Source organism: Podarcis raffonei, chromosome 5, assembly GCF_027172205.1.
Source record: "Podarcis raffonei isolate rPodRaf1 chromosome 5, rPodRaf1.pri, whole genome shotgun sequence".
In the NCBI taxonomy this organism is placed as follows: domain Eukaryota; kingdom Metazoa; phylum Chordata; class Lepidosauria; order Squamata; family Lacertidae; genus Podarcis; species Podarcis raffonei.
The window spans coordinates 65,790,766-65,808,181 of NC_070606.1; the positions used below are offsets into that span (position 1 = coordinate 65,790,766).

At 44.9% G+C, this 17,416-nt stretch overlaps 1 protein-coding gene across 2 annotated transcripts in view; it reads left to right on the forward strand.

Moving 5' to 3' along the window:
* The window catches only part of RAB6B (RAB6B, member RAS oncogene family), a 54,285-nt gene that overhangs the window by 33,910 nt on the left and 2,959 nt on the right, over positions 1-17,416 (forward strand). Inside the window, exons 3-7 of one of the 2 annotated variants that reach the window (XM_053389866.1) lie at positions 5,475-5,528; positions 8,791-8,896; positions 12,980-13,091; positions 13,426-13,519; positions 14,698-14,764. In XM_053389866.1, the coding sequence (XP_053245841.1) occupies positions 5,475-5,528; positions 8,791-8,896; positions 12,980-13,091; positions 13,426-13,519; positions 14,698-14,764 (433 nt within the window). The remainder of the gene's footprint in view (positions 1-5,474; positions 5,529-8,790; positions 8,897-12,979; positions 13,092-13,425; positions 13,520-14,697; positions 14,765-17,416) is intronic. The other variant, XM_053389867.1, reaches the window with a different exon arrangement.

A 17,416-nucleotide genomic window follows, 5' to 3' on the forward strand; every position in this document is an offset into this window, starting at 1 on the left:
AGAAGGGAATTACTTATGCTAAATGAAAAAATGTATACTGAATTGCCTAATTTCTACACTATGCAGAACCTGGACGTTCTGATTTCAGATTTTGAATATTTTCATATAAAGAGCCCTATGTTTGCTCTTCTGATGTGTATTTCCTTCAGGTGGGGAACCTCCAGCTCTTGGGCCAAATTTTCCCCAACCAACCAATTAATTCATTCACTTTATTTGTATGCCATTCTCCTGCCCCCACCCACAAAATGCTCAAAGCAGCTTACAACAAAGGAATAGGGATGCATTTCAAACAAACACTACAAAAACAATTTCATAGTAACACAGCAAAACAAAAATATGATAACATATTAAAAACCCACATTTCAATACTATAAATATAACAAGATTACTTAAACAACATGCAGCATCCAATAATATAGGAAAAATAATAAGGAAGCTTTACAGTTTCATCTTAGTCCTAGAAACACACCTCCCAGTCCCTCTCCTCATAAGGTTTCCAAGGGCAAAGGTTGGCCTACACCCACCTGCCCCACATCTGATGACATATGTGACGTCAGGTGTGGGGCAGGTAAGACACTATTTCAGAGGAGCAGTCAGGAGCTTAACATACACTCTCAGTTGTGCCTTGGCAAGCAGGACTCATTGTCAGTTCCAGTCAGCTGATTGGCACTGATAGCTCACCACTTTTAAGTCATCCATTTGCAGGCATGGTTTTGGATTTAAAATACACCTTCAAGCTGACACTTTTCCTCTGCAGACCAGTGTGCAGAGAGGAAAAGAGACAAAGCCGGGCTTTCTGTCAGCACCAATCAGCTGATTGGCACTGATAGCAAGCCCCTTCGAAATTATCACCAGGTGTCAAAATGACATCAGGCAAGTAGGCAGCCCTGCCCACCTGTCAAAGTGGCCTAAAGTGGTAGAGAAGGTTATGATCTGCTAGTCAAATCCTGTTCTCCACAGGTGCCTTTAACCTGCTGTACTGAAGTGATGGCGAGCAAACGTTGTCTAGCCTCTCTTCCTCCCATCCTCTTTCCACTTCAGCAGTGCAGAGGAATGATTTAGTTTCATTCTTATCCATCTCCCATTGGCCTTCCACAGCCCTTTTGTTGTTGTGTTTCTCTTCCCCTCTTTTCAAGTGCCTGCTACCACTGAGCTTCAGGGGTCTTGAAATTCAAAAGGTTATTTGCTTTTCTGATGGGAGTTGCGTGGTGCAGGATACTGGGCTTAATTGGCTTCCTGGCTTCCACACATCTTTCTTTCTTAAATCCCACTCAATCCCCCTTCAGACAGCGGTGAAACAAATCAATACAAGGACCCCTGAAGACCTTTCCTTGCTCTCTGGAATCGCAGGCCCTCAGTGCTCCTACCAGAGAGCATTTTCTCCATCACCTGAGCACTCTCAGAGCATTCCCAGGGAAAATGGGTTGATTAAAAGTAAAGCTGGGATCCCCAAGAATCCAAATTCAGTACAATCCACCCACAGATTTTTAGATTCCAGCTCTCCTGTATCTCCCAAGGCTCTGTTCAGATCTGGCTTCAGAATGGGGGATTAGGGCAGCTTCCCCATATGTTTTGGATCACAACTCCTTTCAGCCCTAGCCAGCCTGGGCAATAGTTGGGTGATGGGGACTGTAGTGTAAAATAAAGCATCAGCCTGAGGAAGGCTGCGTTAGGGACTTCCTTAAGTTTCAAAGAGGGTATCTTCCTTCTGCTGTTTATACACTTGTCACATTGTCCTTCTCTCTTCTTTCTGTTTGGTTTTCACTAAAGGTTTGAGATATATTTTATTGATTTTATAGTAAAATAGCATTGATCAATTCCAGCAAAACCCTGTAAAGACTTAATATGCTTATACCAGTCACATATAAGAAAACAAATTGAGTGAGGACAGGGTGGAATAGCTGAATCAGTGACTACATCGCCAAGGCTTCAGCTGTCCATGACAGCCTCTTGTGAATAAGCCCGGAGACTTACATTCACATCACTTCTGTTTACATGGCTGATATATGGGGACTGTACTTTCTCAAAATGATTTGTTTTTTTGCTTGGCCTTCTGTGTTGTAGATGCTCAGAAAGAGCCATATCCCAAACCTTCTGTTGCCATCTTGTCAGAGATAGTCCCTTGAGGAGGCAATCTTTCAATGGGCAGCAGGATGAACAGCATGGCAGTTAGATCTTTTATATAAGGGGAAGATCTAGATTGGTGTCTAATGCGCCCATATTATCAAGCCCTGATAATATGGACGTTCTAGACACCGATCTAGACCCTCCTCTTATATATCAAGGTCTAACTGCCACACTGCACATCGCTCGTATTATCAGGCACCAAAGTCAAGTTTTTGTCCTCTCTTAGAATGTAAATAAGACAAGCATTAATATTTAGGTGGGAGAATGTGCAGCTACCCAGTATTCATGCTGACCAGCCTCACTGTTGCCATGGAAGCTTGTCGAAGTCGAGCTAGGCAAGCACTGAGCACCTTGAAATGCAACTGCATTTGCCCGGGATAGATTTGCAGCAGTGGGCAGAAGGTCTAAGAAGCAGGAATGTAACCCTTTTGGCCTCATGCTGTTCCCCTCACCCCACTCTCAGTTGTGTAGAAATTGGCGGTTTCACCTTTGTTTTCCCTCTCTAATTTGCTGTGCCAAAATGTAGCTTTTCAACAGCAACAAAGGACAGGGATGGAACGAGGTGGGATGCTGTGGCTGCTGTACATATGTAGATGTGCAGAAATTTGGGTTCCATCTGTTTGCTTTTTCTGCTGTGACACTTGTAATTGAGAAGGCGCTCCCAGATGTCTGAATTGGACCGCTCAGCAGCACATAACCGAGTGTGGTTTTGACAGTAGAAGATGGATAGATTCTCTTATTTTCGCATTCCCAAGCACTTAGCCGAGCTCGGCTCAGTGCGCAGGGCTAACTATATAGACTCTATAGGGCCAGTGCTGCATTGCTTTTTAAATATTGGCCAGTTCCCTCCGGAGAGGATGCCCCCTAGCAGACTGCAGCACATACTGTTTGATTAATCAACTAAAGCCAACAGCAGATGTGACTTGAAATCCAAACTCCCAGAGCTGTGAGTGTTTCAATGGCTGAGCTCTGGAGACAGCTCCTTTTAATTACAATGGTCAGCTCTGCAGCCATGGGCCACAAGAGCTCATCTGTAATATGCCCTGCTGGAATTTCCGTCCTTGGTTGGAAACCAATGTAAACCTGGGTAGTAAAAAGGGGCTAGCATTTATATACCATGCAAATCTACAACGAGATTTTTCACCCAATTTGCCATGCTGGGTACATTTTAGAGCAAAGTATCCCTTAGTGTGTCAGCAACACTATTCATTAATCACCATAGGTGTTCAGAAGTCCCTCATATCTCTCAATAAAACAACATTGCTTTCACCACTTATGATATTGTAGTTCAGAGGTAAGGGGAGTTATTTTTATTTTATTTTATTTTATTTATTTATTTGTTAGAATTAGAATTATTCATTAGAATTATTAAAGTCAGGGTTTAAAAAAAGTTAGCTTAAAAAGTCAAAATATAAATAATACCAGTAGTTTGAAAATATACACTGATTTAAAGTACTCATTTTTACATCCTTAAGATATCAGTGACTTCCATTCTTCTCTTTCCATCGTTCATTTTACATATAATAAATTCCTTCATATTTTACAAAAAAATACTTTAAATTGTAAAACAGAAAATTTAATAAAAATTATATACACCAAAAATATACGCTGTGAAATTAATTTGCACATTAAAATACATGCCAACTTAATCTAGAAAGACTTGCCTAAACAAAACCAAAAAAGTTTTGAGCCTGTGCCACAAACAGGACATCGAGGGTGTCTGACTAATTCCAATAGGCAGGGAATTCCAGACTGTAAGTGCTGCTGTGCTAAAAGATTGATTCCTTACAAGGGCAGAACCAATATTATGTGACATTTGAAAAAGCACCAGTTCTGTACACTGGAGTGGTTGAGTGGGAGTATATCTAGAGGAAGACAATTCTTCAAGTAAACTGGTTCCAAGCTGGCATAGTCCCTGACCTAGCTGGAGCTGATGGGAATTGGTGTCTAAGAACATCCAGATGGTCTCAGATTTCCCCACCACTGTTTCAGCCTATGCATTCATTCCTGGATGACATCCCAGTGTTCTAGAGTTCCAGTTCTAAGGAAACACAGAGAAAATACCAAAAACATCTATGGTGGGAAAGCCTATTTGGCTGTCTGTCAACTCTTGGAGAACTGTGAATAGTCAGTGTGACAAAATAAAATTTTTAAAAGGATGTTCAAATATTGGTGCCATTGCTTATTACATTTGAGTAAGACAGAAGCCTAGGAAACGGGGAAGCTTGTGAATGGCACTCTGTATGGCAGAGAAATGGTGGTAAGGCTGTACAGAAACACATTGTGCACTATGACTGTTGTGGTATTTAAGATTAGTGCAACGGAGCTGAGAGGGCCACCATCAGGGCTCACCCACATTTTCCTCATGCAGTGCCTCTAGAAAGCATGGTTCAGAGCAGTTTCCCCCTTGCCCCACTCCTTCCCAAAGGAAAAACCCGCTCTCTAGCAAAAGATCAGAAGAAATGGCAATCTGGAGGAAAACCTGAATTGCTGTTTGCTCCAGTTGAGTGCTAAAAAAGTGGTTTACCCTGGGGGAAAGCAGAAGGAGAAGAGGAAGCATGGATAAGCCCTCAGTCCACTAGAACAACTTCAAGGGGAACATCACTGAGCACATGTGAGATGGGATCTGAAAGATGGTGCAACTAGCACTACCAACACCAAGCAAGCTTTGGGCCCATATTTCTTGGAATGGCAACTTCCCATGCAACACGGCAGTGCAATTTGAAACTGAAGGGACATTCTGAAGCAGTCTGTTCCATGGCATGAAGACGGGGTCTACCATTTGTTGTTGTTGTTGTTGTTTAGTCGTTTAGTCGTGTCCGACTCTTCGTGACCCCATGGACCAGCGCACGCCAGGCACCTCTGTCCTCCACTACCTCCCGCAGTTTGGTCAGACTCATGTTTGTGGCTTCGAGAACACTATCCAACCATCTCATCCTCTGTCGCCCCCTTCTCCTTGTGCCCTCCATCTTTCCCAGCATCAGGGTCTTCTCCAGGGAGTCTTCTCTTCTCATGAGGTGGCCAAAGTACTGGAGCCTCAGCTTCACGATCTGTCCTTCCAGTGAGCACTCAGGGCTGATTTCATTAAGAATGGATGCGTTTGATCTTCTTGCAGTCCATGGGACTCTCAAGAGTCTTCTCCAGCACCATAATTCAAAAGCATCTACCATAATTCAAAAGCATCTACCATATCAAAGGTCTACCATTTAAAGGTAGACAAATCCCTCTCAAGTCACTGAGAGCTCTTGAAGTGGTTCTGTGGATCCCAGTCACTGTGTGTAATTTTAAAAATTATTTTCTTCCAGACTATCTACTAATTCTTATGCCGTTCCTCTTTTTTTATATAGGCTACAATTGGAATTGACTTCTTATCTAAAACCATGTACTTGGAAGACCGGACAGTAAGTGCCAGGAGTTGCTGAGGACCTGACATTCCCAAGCTACGTATTCAGACAGAAGTAATGGGCGAACGCAGAGGGGACTTTTTGAACCAAACCCATGTTCTGATTTGCCCAAACTGATAAGGGAGTAATCTGCCTCTGCTCTTTCATATCTGCATGCTGCCTTACCTTTCCCAGAGCATCATGTCAAAAACGGGTGTTTTAAGGAGGGTTGGAGTCAGACATTTCTGCATGGGCTTGTCCTTGCCCGTCATAATATTCTATAGATAACATGCTCTCAGATGTGTGAAGAGGAGCTGGAACTAATATAAAACAGTTTTATATTATATATATTAGCTGGCCACAAGTCTCATGTATTTTTGGCCACGATACCTTACCGTAATTTATTCCCGGCCACCAGCCCAGCTAAATCAGAGTTCAGAGGCTTGAAGCTACACTGATAAACTGTCATACTGATGACTGAGGCTTTGTACGTGTTGCCAGCTTCAAATGCAGCTTTTTCTCAATTTGGAATGGGAAAATGAATCAAAATGCAGTATTTTCAGAGAAATGACAGCATACATACAGGATATTGCACCATACATGCAGGATTGTAGCTAACATTGTGTGCACTGAGCACACTGGGACATAGAGTAGCATGCAGGCAAGAGTTCCTGTACATTAGCTCCATCCTAGTTCTGAGCAGCGAGACTAAGCTGTCCCACCCCTCATTTGCCCTCATGCCCCCGTCCTGGAGGTTTTCAACCTTACTATTTCCAGAGAACACTTTTTCATACTGAAGCACTTCTTGTTTTCTTCCATCACTTTGGCAGAGCCTGGTGATCTAATTTCAGGCGCACTCTTTATTGCCTCAGACGGGCCAGACAGGAAAGGGGTTGCACCACTTAAGAGGGGTTTCTGCATTTATCCAGCTATCCCTGTATTGTCTACTCTGACCGCCATAGCTCACCAGGCAGAGAGGGTGTGATTTTGTGCTGTTTCCCTTATAAGCCAGGAACGTGTAGCCACCGTGGGCCTGCTTTCTCTCCTTTGAGCCAGGAAGTTTGTGACTAGCAGTCTCTTCAAGGACAGGCAATCATCCTCTCTGCTAGGAAGACCTTCCTAAGTGCCTGCATTTTGCCATTTCTCCTATTTTCTCGGAAATGGCCTTGGAAGGGGGGGGAACCCACTGTAAAACAAAAAAGGTCTTGATTTATAGATTTTGGGGGGACTTTGTGCAAGGATAACCCAATGTCAGTGCAGATGGGAGTTGGCTCTAATGAGAGGGGGAAGCGGCAGCTGCTCCATTAATAAGTAGCAGCTAACTATCTCTTGCAGTGTTAATGTACTCTCCAACATCCATCTCAGGCCTAATGGGTTGTTTCCAAGCCTTTCCAATTGCTCTAATGAAAGCCACAGGCTGAGTGATTTAGGGATGTGGGGGGCGGGGAGATGAAGCTGCACTGGTAGATTTCCCTAGGCCTTCCATGGGTTTGTTTCTGACCCAGCAGCAGAAATAGAAACGGATCTCTTCATTTACATCATCTCTTCCCCAAAAGATATCCCAAACCAGTTGTGTGGTGATTTGGAACTGAGGCAAAATACTGAAGCCAAATGAACTGTGGAGTAGATTACAAGCAACTTAGTCCAAAAAGGCACCTTAGTCTTTTGCACACCTCTTTTTCTTAGTCGAGGATGCTTTAGTCACATGGTATGCTTGCTCCCTGAGTATTGGCCATCCAGTCTCGCTCTCAATGCACGGGAGAGTGGACAACGTTGCAAAAGCCTCTCAAGTCAATGAGAATTTGATGGGTGTTAATGCAAATTTCGTAGCCTCAGATGCCCCTCAAAAATCCAGCCCACGTGGCTGAAGGCCTTTCCACATCGGAAAGATTCCAAAAGCATTCCAGATTCCAGAAGCCTTCCATGATACCATGGAAGCACAAGCTTGAAATCCTTTGCTGGCAGCCTCAACAGAAAGGCCACGAAGGATGAAAGCATAGGACTCAGCTGTGTCCCATGTGGCTGAGCCTTAGATCTGGGATTGTAGAAGGAAATTTAGACTACACTTTTCAAAACTCCAGAGTAGCCCATGGGCTGGATTCGTGCAGTGTAGGCAGGACCCACTTTCGAGGTCCGCCAACTGGAGCCTAGTGCAAAATGGTCAGAAGGGTGCAGCCAATCACACACTGTGTCCCACCAGGAGCCATTCACTAGAACGACCCGCGTATACATGATTGGGATCTACAGCTGAGTGGCTTCAGATCAGGAATTCTAACAGCTTAATTTTGAAAGCAGAAGAAATCTTTTTTGTTATTATTGTTCTTAAACAATTGGGAGTCAGCAACCCTTGTTAGATCTACTGTCAGTGAGATCACAGTTGTATCTTTTTGTAGTGGATGCAACCTGCCATTGGTTGTTTTTTTCCTTATTAGTGAAGCAGGGTTGTGTCCCTTAGTGAGACTAGTGTGGCCTACTCCAAAGATTTGATGAAACCACTCCATAGTTGTTACTCTTTCCCATTTTCCCTCTGATCTACATCTCAGTGGCCTTTTGCCTCCTTTTACTGCACTCTTCCTTTTGTTCACGAGACTCCCAGATATGCTTTACAAAAGAGCTTTTTTCAGGTGCTCAAAGTACATAGGTATACTGAGTACACATGACGGGGATATCAGAGCAAATATAGCTGTGCCGTCTATGGGACTGTCCCTACCCATTTCATCAAATGTGCATAGAGGTCCGAAGCAGGGCCTGCTAGGTTGTTTTTTTTTTCCTAGGTGTTACCTTTACTTGCCCCCAACTCTGTTGTCATATGTTATGCTAGGTGGAGGACAGGCAGGTGTGGCTTGGGTTGGAAAAGCCTTGTGGGCCAGGTTAGGACCTCTTACAGGACTAAGTAGGCTTGCAGGCCACCACTAGTTTATAGGCTGCCTCTGATATCATAGTGACATGGGTTTGAGAGTGAGAGGAAGCCAGGATCCAGCCCACCAGCTGGATCCAGTTCCCCAACCATGGTTTATAACCACCTGGGAAGGGCTAGCCTGTACATCATGCTGGATTACATGGTCATTTCTCCACACCTCATATAATCAGAAAGCTAGAATAAAGAATGAAGAGCAATCAATTGTTACTGTTTATTAAAAATGACAACTCTCAGGGGACATAACAGATAATGGATGCTCCCTCTGTTCATCATTCAGTCTTCCGACTTCCTGTGTTTAATGGCTGTTTCTTCTCCTAACTGTATGTCTCTCTGCCGCTCTTCCCGATCCCCTCTCGGCAGGTGCGGTTGCAGCTCTGGGACACAGCCGGCCAGGAGAGATTCCGAAGCTTGATCCCCAGCTACATTCGAGACTCAACGGTAGCCGTGGTGGTCTATGACATCACAAGTGAGTTACAGGCTTGGAGGCACTGGACTGTGGGGCAAGCATGGGAAGACCTTGTATCTGCCCATTGCTGCTCAATATCATCCACTAAGGACTATCTGTTGTATGGGCTCAGTGTAAGATGTAACAAACGGATAGACCACTGCTACCCTGTACTGTACTCACACACACACACACACACACACACACAAATGCACACACACTCTGCACCATGGTAGAACCTTCCATTCTGAAGGAGTTGCCTCTGTCCTGCAGAAGTTTACATGAAGAAACCTGTTCTGCTGTCTTGTAAACAATTGCCAAATGAAATGCATGTTGTACTAAGCAACCTAGTTAACTTATGATTGCTTAAATGTTAGTTATTTTAGATGATAGATAGAGGGACGCAGATGGCGCTGTGGTCTAAACCACTGAGCCTCTTGGGCTTGCCGATTGGAAGGTTGGTGGTTTGAATCCCCGCAATGGAGTGAGCTCCCGTTGCTCTGTCCCAGCTCCTGCCAACCTAGCAGTCTGAAAGCATGCCAGTGTAAGCAGATAAATAGGTACTGCTGTGGCAGGAAGGTAAATGGTGTTTCCATGTGCTCTGGTTTCTGTCACGGTGTTCTGTTGCACCAGAAGCGGTTTAGTCATGCTGGCCACATGACCCAGAAAGCTGTCTGGGGACAAACACCAGCTCCCTCGGCCTGAAAGGGAAATGAGCTCCACAACCCCATAGTCGCCTTTGAATGGACTTAACTATCCAGGAGTCCTTTACCTTTTTACCTAGATAGATAGATGTACACCTGTAGGAGGATGCAAGGGCTAGGCTTTGTTTGAAGACCATCCAAATACCTCTAGGAGCATCCTTTAAAGAGTGATTTGAACAAAGACCATTCAGTCCACCAGACTGTGTCCAACAGTGGCCAGACTAATGCTCCTGGGAGCTTCCATGCCAAGCATGAGACCTTAACTTTCTATATGTTGGTTCCTACCTGATAAATGAGGAGGATGTTGTTGTTGTTTTTAAGGAGAGATACTACCTCCTATTATGTACACAATAACTCAGGTTGCCAAACCAGTTATTTTATGAATAGGCTGAAATGAGTGGGACCCGCGGCAGAGTGTTGCAGTGTGGTATGCCCATGGTTCAGATGCCAAATGGACTTCATCCCATTCCCCCCTCCCTGCTGATTTTTTGTTTTCCCTTCCCAATAGCCTGTCGGCATTCAAAGACCTCTAAGCACCGACAAAGCGATCCAAGCCCTGAGTGGGGTGTAGCAGAGTGGCGGGACCACACCACATCCACAAGCCTGTTGCTTACCTGGCTGGGATAAAAAGTGGAGGGCATGCAAAAGCTGGGGGCAGACTGGAGTTGGCCTGGAAATCAGGTCCAGATCATACCTGAGGCTGTCAAATGACAGCAGCGGGATTGGCTCAGGACCCACTCGATCCTGGGTTGCCTCAGCTCCTCTGCACCCCCAGAATGGCTCTTTGGGGGCTTTCCATGGGGTTCTGACAGGCCACCAGCACCACATCTACCTCCCTACACTTTTTGACAGGTGGAATAGGGAGCTTTGTGCTGGCAGGACTGTTCCAAATGGAGGGCTACCCCTGCTGCATCCATACACAAACCTAGCACAGTGGATTGGGGGGTTGGATCGTACCCTTGGCCCTCAATGGGCTGTCTGGGGGGTGGGTAAGCTAGGCAAGGTGGGGAGGAAGTGATTGGCCTGAGATCAACCAGGAAACTACATGACTGAGGATTTGAATCTAGGACTTTGCAGTAATCAGACACTGCCTGGGCACACACGGCAGGTGCCCTCCAGAGGTTTTGGAACACAACTCCCATCAGACATGACCATTAGCTGGTGCTCCGGCCCTTGGACCACATTGGGTCTGATGCAGCACTCAGATCCTCACTTCTGAGGAATCTAATGCCTCCTCGGTAAAGGAGCCACCAAGCAAAATATTTCAAGCCTTTCTGAAGCCCGACTCTGACAAGAACACTCTGACCTTTTCTGCAGCCACCTCTCGCTGTTTGCTGTGACTTACCATGTTCCTTATTGCAATTAATGTAAGAGGAAATGAAAAGTGACAGAAAAGTGGATCTGCTTCCCTCTGGTGGCCCCTGCTGGCTCAGGCAGCCGAAGCCGTCGCAGAGGGGTCAGACCTACGCAGGCGGCTGAGTGAGCTGAGTGGCTCATTTAAAATGTTCCTGTTTAATGGATTGCCTATGCTCTGGTTGCTATAGCTACACTAAACTCTGCCTCTAATTGGCAGCAGATTCTCCTGGCAATATGCAAGGAAGGGGCAGGCAAAAAGCGGCGTGTGGATGCCTCCCGTCACAGTTTGTGAGCCTGGGGGGGGGGGTGCGAGAATCAGTTGAAAGTGCTGCCTATGAGATGCACAGTCAAAGAGCCATCTGTGGATAGGAGGCATGGCTTCTTTATTTATCTAAATTATTATTTGTATAGGGACGTGGGTGGTGCTGTGGGTTAAGCCACAGAGCCTAGGACTTGCCGATCAGAAGGTCAGCGGTTCGAATCCCCGTGACGGGGTGAGCTCCTGTTGCTCAGTCCCTGCTCCTGCCAACCTAGCAGTTTGAAAGCATGTCAAAGTGCAAGTAGATAAATAGGTACCACTCCAGCGGGAAGGTAAACGGTGTTTCTGTGCGCTGCTCTGGTTCACCAAAAACGGCTTAGTCATGCTGGCCACATGACCCGGAAGCTGTACGCCGGCTCCCTCGGCCAATAAAGCGAGATGAGCGCCGCAATCCCAGAGTCGGTCACGACTGGACCTAATGGTCAGGGGTCCCTTTACCTTTACCTATTATTTGTATGCTGCTTTTCACTTCACAGAAACACCAAAGCAATTTGCAGTACAATAAAGCTGCCGACAGCATAAAATGAAATAGAACAATAAGTAAAACTGGGATGGGGAACTTGTAGCTCAGCAGATGCAGTTGAACTTCACCTCCTGCCAGCCTCAGCCAGCATGGCCAGTTATGAGGGATAATCCCAGCAATATCTGGGTGGCCACAGGTTCCCCACTCCTGCAATAAGGTAAAGGTACCCCTGCCCGTACGGGCCAGTCTTGACAGACTCTAGGGTTGTGCGCCCATCTCACTCAAGAGGCCAGGGGCCAGTGCTGTCCGGAGACACTTCCGGGTCACGTGGCCAGCGTGACATCGCTGCTCTGGCGAGCCAGAGCCGCACACGGAAACGCCGTTTACCTTCCCGCTAGTAAGCGGTCCCTATTTATCTACTTGCACCCGGGAGTGCTTTCAAACTGCTAGGTTGGCAGGCGCTGGGATCGAGCAACGGGAGCGCACCCCGCCGCGGGGATTCGAACCGCCGACCTTTCGATCGGCAAGCCCTAGGCGCTGAGGCTTTTACCCACAGCGCAACAGTAAAAATTCATTAACAATTACAGTAACCAGAGATGCCAGGAGCTGGTATTAACAGGCAGGAAAAGCTTGGATGCAGATACATCTTCAGTAGATGCCCTGACAGTGCTGGTTCTATTCTGCTGCAGTTTGGTTTCTGCCAAATACTACATTATTTGTCTTGCTGTCCACTATTTAACATGTGATATAAGTTATGTAACTATTTATTTATTGATTGATGCTTATTCAAAGATATACAAAAATACATACCCATTACAAATTAATTTTTTTAATAATATGCTGGAAAAAACCAGCTATTTAGTCTATAAGAGAACCAAGTCAGAAGGAAGAAAAGATAAAGAAAGGATAAACTTAAAGAGAAAAAGTCGTGTAACTATGTTAATTACATACATTTCAACATAAAGGAAATGTCAAAACAGCATTAAAAAGAATCTCCAATTAATTACATATCATTTGCAAACTTCCACACACAAAACCCCCAATTATGCAAAAAAATTGTCATTGTATTTGCTTGAATGATTTCCATTCCTGACTACAGACAGGAACAATTTCTGCTTCCTTTTCTGTTTTCATTGGAATTCTCCAGCATCCCTTCTTGTCTGAAGTGTTGCTTCTTTTAAAAGTATCAGAATCTGTCGCCCATATTGAAGGACTGGTCTTTGTCTTATACCCACCTTCCTTGTTTTTATTCTCCCTTGTAGATCTCAACTCCTTCCAGCAGACATCCAAATGGATTGATGATGTCAGAACAGAAAGAGGAAGTGATGTCATCATCATGTTAGTGGGCAACAAAACAGACCTTGCTGATAAGAGGTAAATGCATATAATGAGGAAGAGGGGGAGGACTATTAATTTCCAGTAGAGAAGGTTAAACTTCTTAGACACACAAGAAACCTGCAAAAGGGCAATAAGCCACATACTGTAGAGATGCTCCATTGTCTACTGTTGCCATAGGAACAGATCTCCTAGAGTGACAACTCCTGTTTTATTGACCCTTTCTGAATCCCTTGTGCATCGTTAAGAATGAGGGCACAGCTTGGTGCCATTATTACAACTTCACATTTCAAGCCACAACCCATTTCCCTACTCTTTTGCAGCTGCATTGAGACAGTTACCATTTCCCCCTCTTCTGTGTGTCTGACCCTAGGCAGATAACAATTGAAGAAGGGGAACAGAGAGCTAAAGAACTGAATGTCATGTTTATTGAGACAAGTGCGAAGACAGGATACAATGTAAAACAGGTAAGGTGCCTTTGTTCCTGGGTGAGGAGGAGAGCGTGATCCAGTTTGTGTGCTACAGGCTCCTGCATGGCACATGCAGATTGGATGAAACATGCATTTTTCACACACAAATGGGGTGCAAGTGTCTGTTTTATCATTGTTGCTAGCAAGCTAGATTATCCTGATTTAGGGAGAAATGTTATGTATCAAGAAGCCCTAGGTGGCAGCAGAATATACTTGTACAATACTGTGGTGAGCATTTACAGCCCGTTAAGTCTGTGCAGAGTTCATTTTCCTTTGATTTCTCTCCAGGAACTTCGGCTGCAAACCAGTTGCACCTCAAGGTCAAACGAGATGTGACCTGCATAGCAGATTGGAAAAATAAATGAATAACCAATATGGGAGAGGGACTAGCCAACTGGGGCTGTGGCATGGGGGAGGCCTTTAACCTATTGCCCCTGCCGTAGTCATGATCAGAATTGCCTCCTGCACAATAGGAGCTTTCTTCCCAATGTGACTAGCAAGTGTTGGGGCAAGTCCAATCAGGACCATGGCAGAAGCAAAGGGTTAAAAGACTCCCTTGACACCAAGCCCCAATCTGGCTGGTCCTTCTCCCATATTGGTACTGTTAAACCTCGGTTCTCGAACGGCTCTGTTTTGGAACGTTTTGGCTCCCGAACACTGTAAACCTGGAAGTATGTTCTGGTTTTTGAACGTTTTTCGGAAGCCAAACATCCAACGCGGGTTCCGCTTGAGTACAGGCAGCTCTTGCAACCAATTGGAAGCCATGCCTCGGTTTTCTAAAATTTCGGAAGCTGAACGGGCTTCCAGAACGGATTACGTTCGACAACCAAGGTTTGACTGCGATTGGTCTTCAAGTCATCCTGTTTCACATGGCTGGAAGTTGGAATTATACATCACAGCAACCATTGTTTTCAGAGGCACAAGGGAACAGCTTCCCCTTTCTACTGATAGTAACCAGTCTGAGCAGCTCCAGGTCTGGTTCACTTGGGCAGATGTATAAATGGAAGAAAGCTTGGGGCTTACTTAACTCATGTCACACATATTGTAACTATTTTTGCTACTGTTCTCAGTTGCATATTGGATGTAAACTAGAAAGTACTAATGATTTATTCTCTTGCTCCCTCACCCATCCTTCTGCCTGCCTTTGTTGCTGTACACTCTGCACGCTGCTTTAGCTCTTCCGACGCGTCGCCTCTGCTCTGCCAGGGATGGAGAGTGTCCAAGAGAAGAGCAAAGAAGGGAGTATCCTTTCTTGATTAACAATCATTGTTCCTCAAGCAACCATTCCCATTCGAAATCTTACAGGTAGGGGATTGGGGGAAAAGTTTGGTTCAGTTCCCATTTGAAGCCAAATCTATCAAATTCCGAAACAATGTCAGAACCAGAAAACACAGCCATCCTTCAAATTTTGCCCTTATCTGAATTTTCCAATGCAGTTCCCCAACCAATGTTTACAAAAAATGCATATATTAGGGGGAAAGGTGCACAAAAATGAATATACTAATAAAAATAACATACTGATGTGCATTAGATTAGAAGTCACTTACAAAAATGTGTACACAAATCAAAACTGCATGCATAGCTCCTTATCCCTTTAATGTCCACTCTAATGAGAGTTGCATGTTTTCAGAAAATCTTCATCAGTGAGGGAAATAATTCAGATTGCCTTGCTTGTTTTTCCCTATTGGGAAAAGCTGGGATTATGCAAGCCATGTCCCATCACTACTTCACATTGTGTCTAAATGACTTCTCAGCCTTGCCCTAGAAGAATGTCCGAGGTCAAATGCAAGAACCCACCAGCTATTTCCTTCCTGTTGCGATAGTTCTTCAAGACACAAATGGCCTTGTTAAACTAAACCCAGAATCTCCATTCTCCAATTATGGAATGAGCACACAAAAGGAAAGCATCAGCATAGAGCAGTACTAATGAATATGGTCCAATTAAGTGTTATTTATTACAGAGAAGTTCATGGTTTCTAAATTAAACACAGCAGTAATGGCTTCCTCTGCCTCTGAAGCTGGCAGGAAATAAAGAATAATGGTTACACAGGGAATGTTTGCCAAACAATGACAGCTCATGCCATGTCCCCAGATGTTCCCTTGCATAGGTTATGCAGGAGGCCCGCAGAATTATCCCTTCTGCCCTGAATAGCCATTTTTCACTGCTAACAGTGTGATTTAGAAATGATCTTGATGAGAGTCCCAATGAGGCCCAGAAACAGAGGCTGAGTGATGACATCAACTTCATTTTAAAAGAGCTAAAAAAAAAGCACCTTATTTTGCATCCAATAGACTGCTCTGTGCTTGCTCCTGGGTTCTCATTTAATCTGTTGCCATTTGCTGGTAGATGTGAATTACGCTTCCTTGGTTCTCACACTGGTCCCCTTGTTAATGGCCATCAATCATTTTGAAGGGCCCCAAATCAAGAAGAATGTTTGTGTGCTTATCGTTCTCACTAATTTGTAAATTTCATAATCTTGACCATTTCCTACATTTTTTTATTTATTTCCAATGATAACACAAACCTGGTAAGTAGATTTTTTAAAAAAATGTAAGAGCTTCTTTCACATTCTGCACTAGCCTCTTTTCCTCAGGATATGGGATGATGAGTTCCCCCCCCACACACACACTTTTGTGCAACCTGTGTGAGTGAGATTTCACATGTGGGAAGTTTTCTGTACCCCCTTGTCCCCTTAGCTAACTCATGTGCCTTGCATCCCCCCACTCCCTGCCATCTAGACCAACAATCTTGGATATTCATCTACATCTTTTGTATGCCCCACGTAACATAATGTTCTCTATGAAGCTTACATGACAGATAATTTAAACACAAAACTGCCTATATACCCCCTTTAAACTCTGGGGTTGCACGCTCATCTCGCTCTATAGGCCGAGGGAGCCGGTATTTGTCCCCAGACAGCTTCCGGGTCATGTGGCCAGCATGACTAAGCCACTTCTGGCGAACCAGAGCAGCGCACGGAAAAGGCGTTTACCTTCCCACCAGAGTGGTACCTATTTATCTGCTTGCACTTTGACGTGTTTTCGAACTGCTAGGTGGGCAGGAACAGGGACAGAGCAACAGGAGTTCACCCCATCACGGGGATTCAAACCGCCGACCTTCTGATCGGCAAGCCCTAGGCTCAGTGGTTTAGACCACAGCGCCACCGCGTCCCCCTTTAGGTATCCCTTTAGGTATCCCTAAATTCAGGTAGCGGCAGAACACAAGACATCACAGCAGAAAGATATGTGCAGCCAAAGACTAGAGAATATCCGTAGTCTTATCAACCTTATACTGAGACCATTGGTCTTTCCCAGCTTCCTGGCAGGGTCTTTCCAGGGTTTCAAACAGGAGAGACTCCTACATGGAGATGGGAAGAATTGAACCTGGGGCCTTCTGCATGGAAGGCAGATGCTTTACCACTGAGCTATGGCCCTTTCCCTCTTCCCAGGCCAATTTAGACAAGCTGCAGTTAGGGACCGAACAATCTCACTCTTGGTGAGGAGGGAATGGAGAAACTCTCATATCTGAACACTTATAGCAAAAAAACCTCCATTCCCATAAACCACAACAGGGAGGAAGAGTTCAGCCTAGACTTTATGCCTAGAGCATGGAGGAGAAGGAGAGCCAAAGCTACTAGCCATGATGGAAGCTGTGCTGTCCCTCCACAGGCGGAGACAGGAATGCCTCTGAATACCAGTTGCACTTAGATCCCACAGTCATCTGGTTGGCCACTGCATAAACAGGATGCTGGACTAGGTGGGCCAATGGCCTGATCCATATTCTCATGCAATTCATATATTCAGGAGAGAGATATTTTTAAAATATATGTTTTATTAAAAAAATACTTCAAAGATACAACCTCCTGCAACCTGAAGTATCTAGGCCAAGGAAAA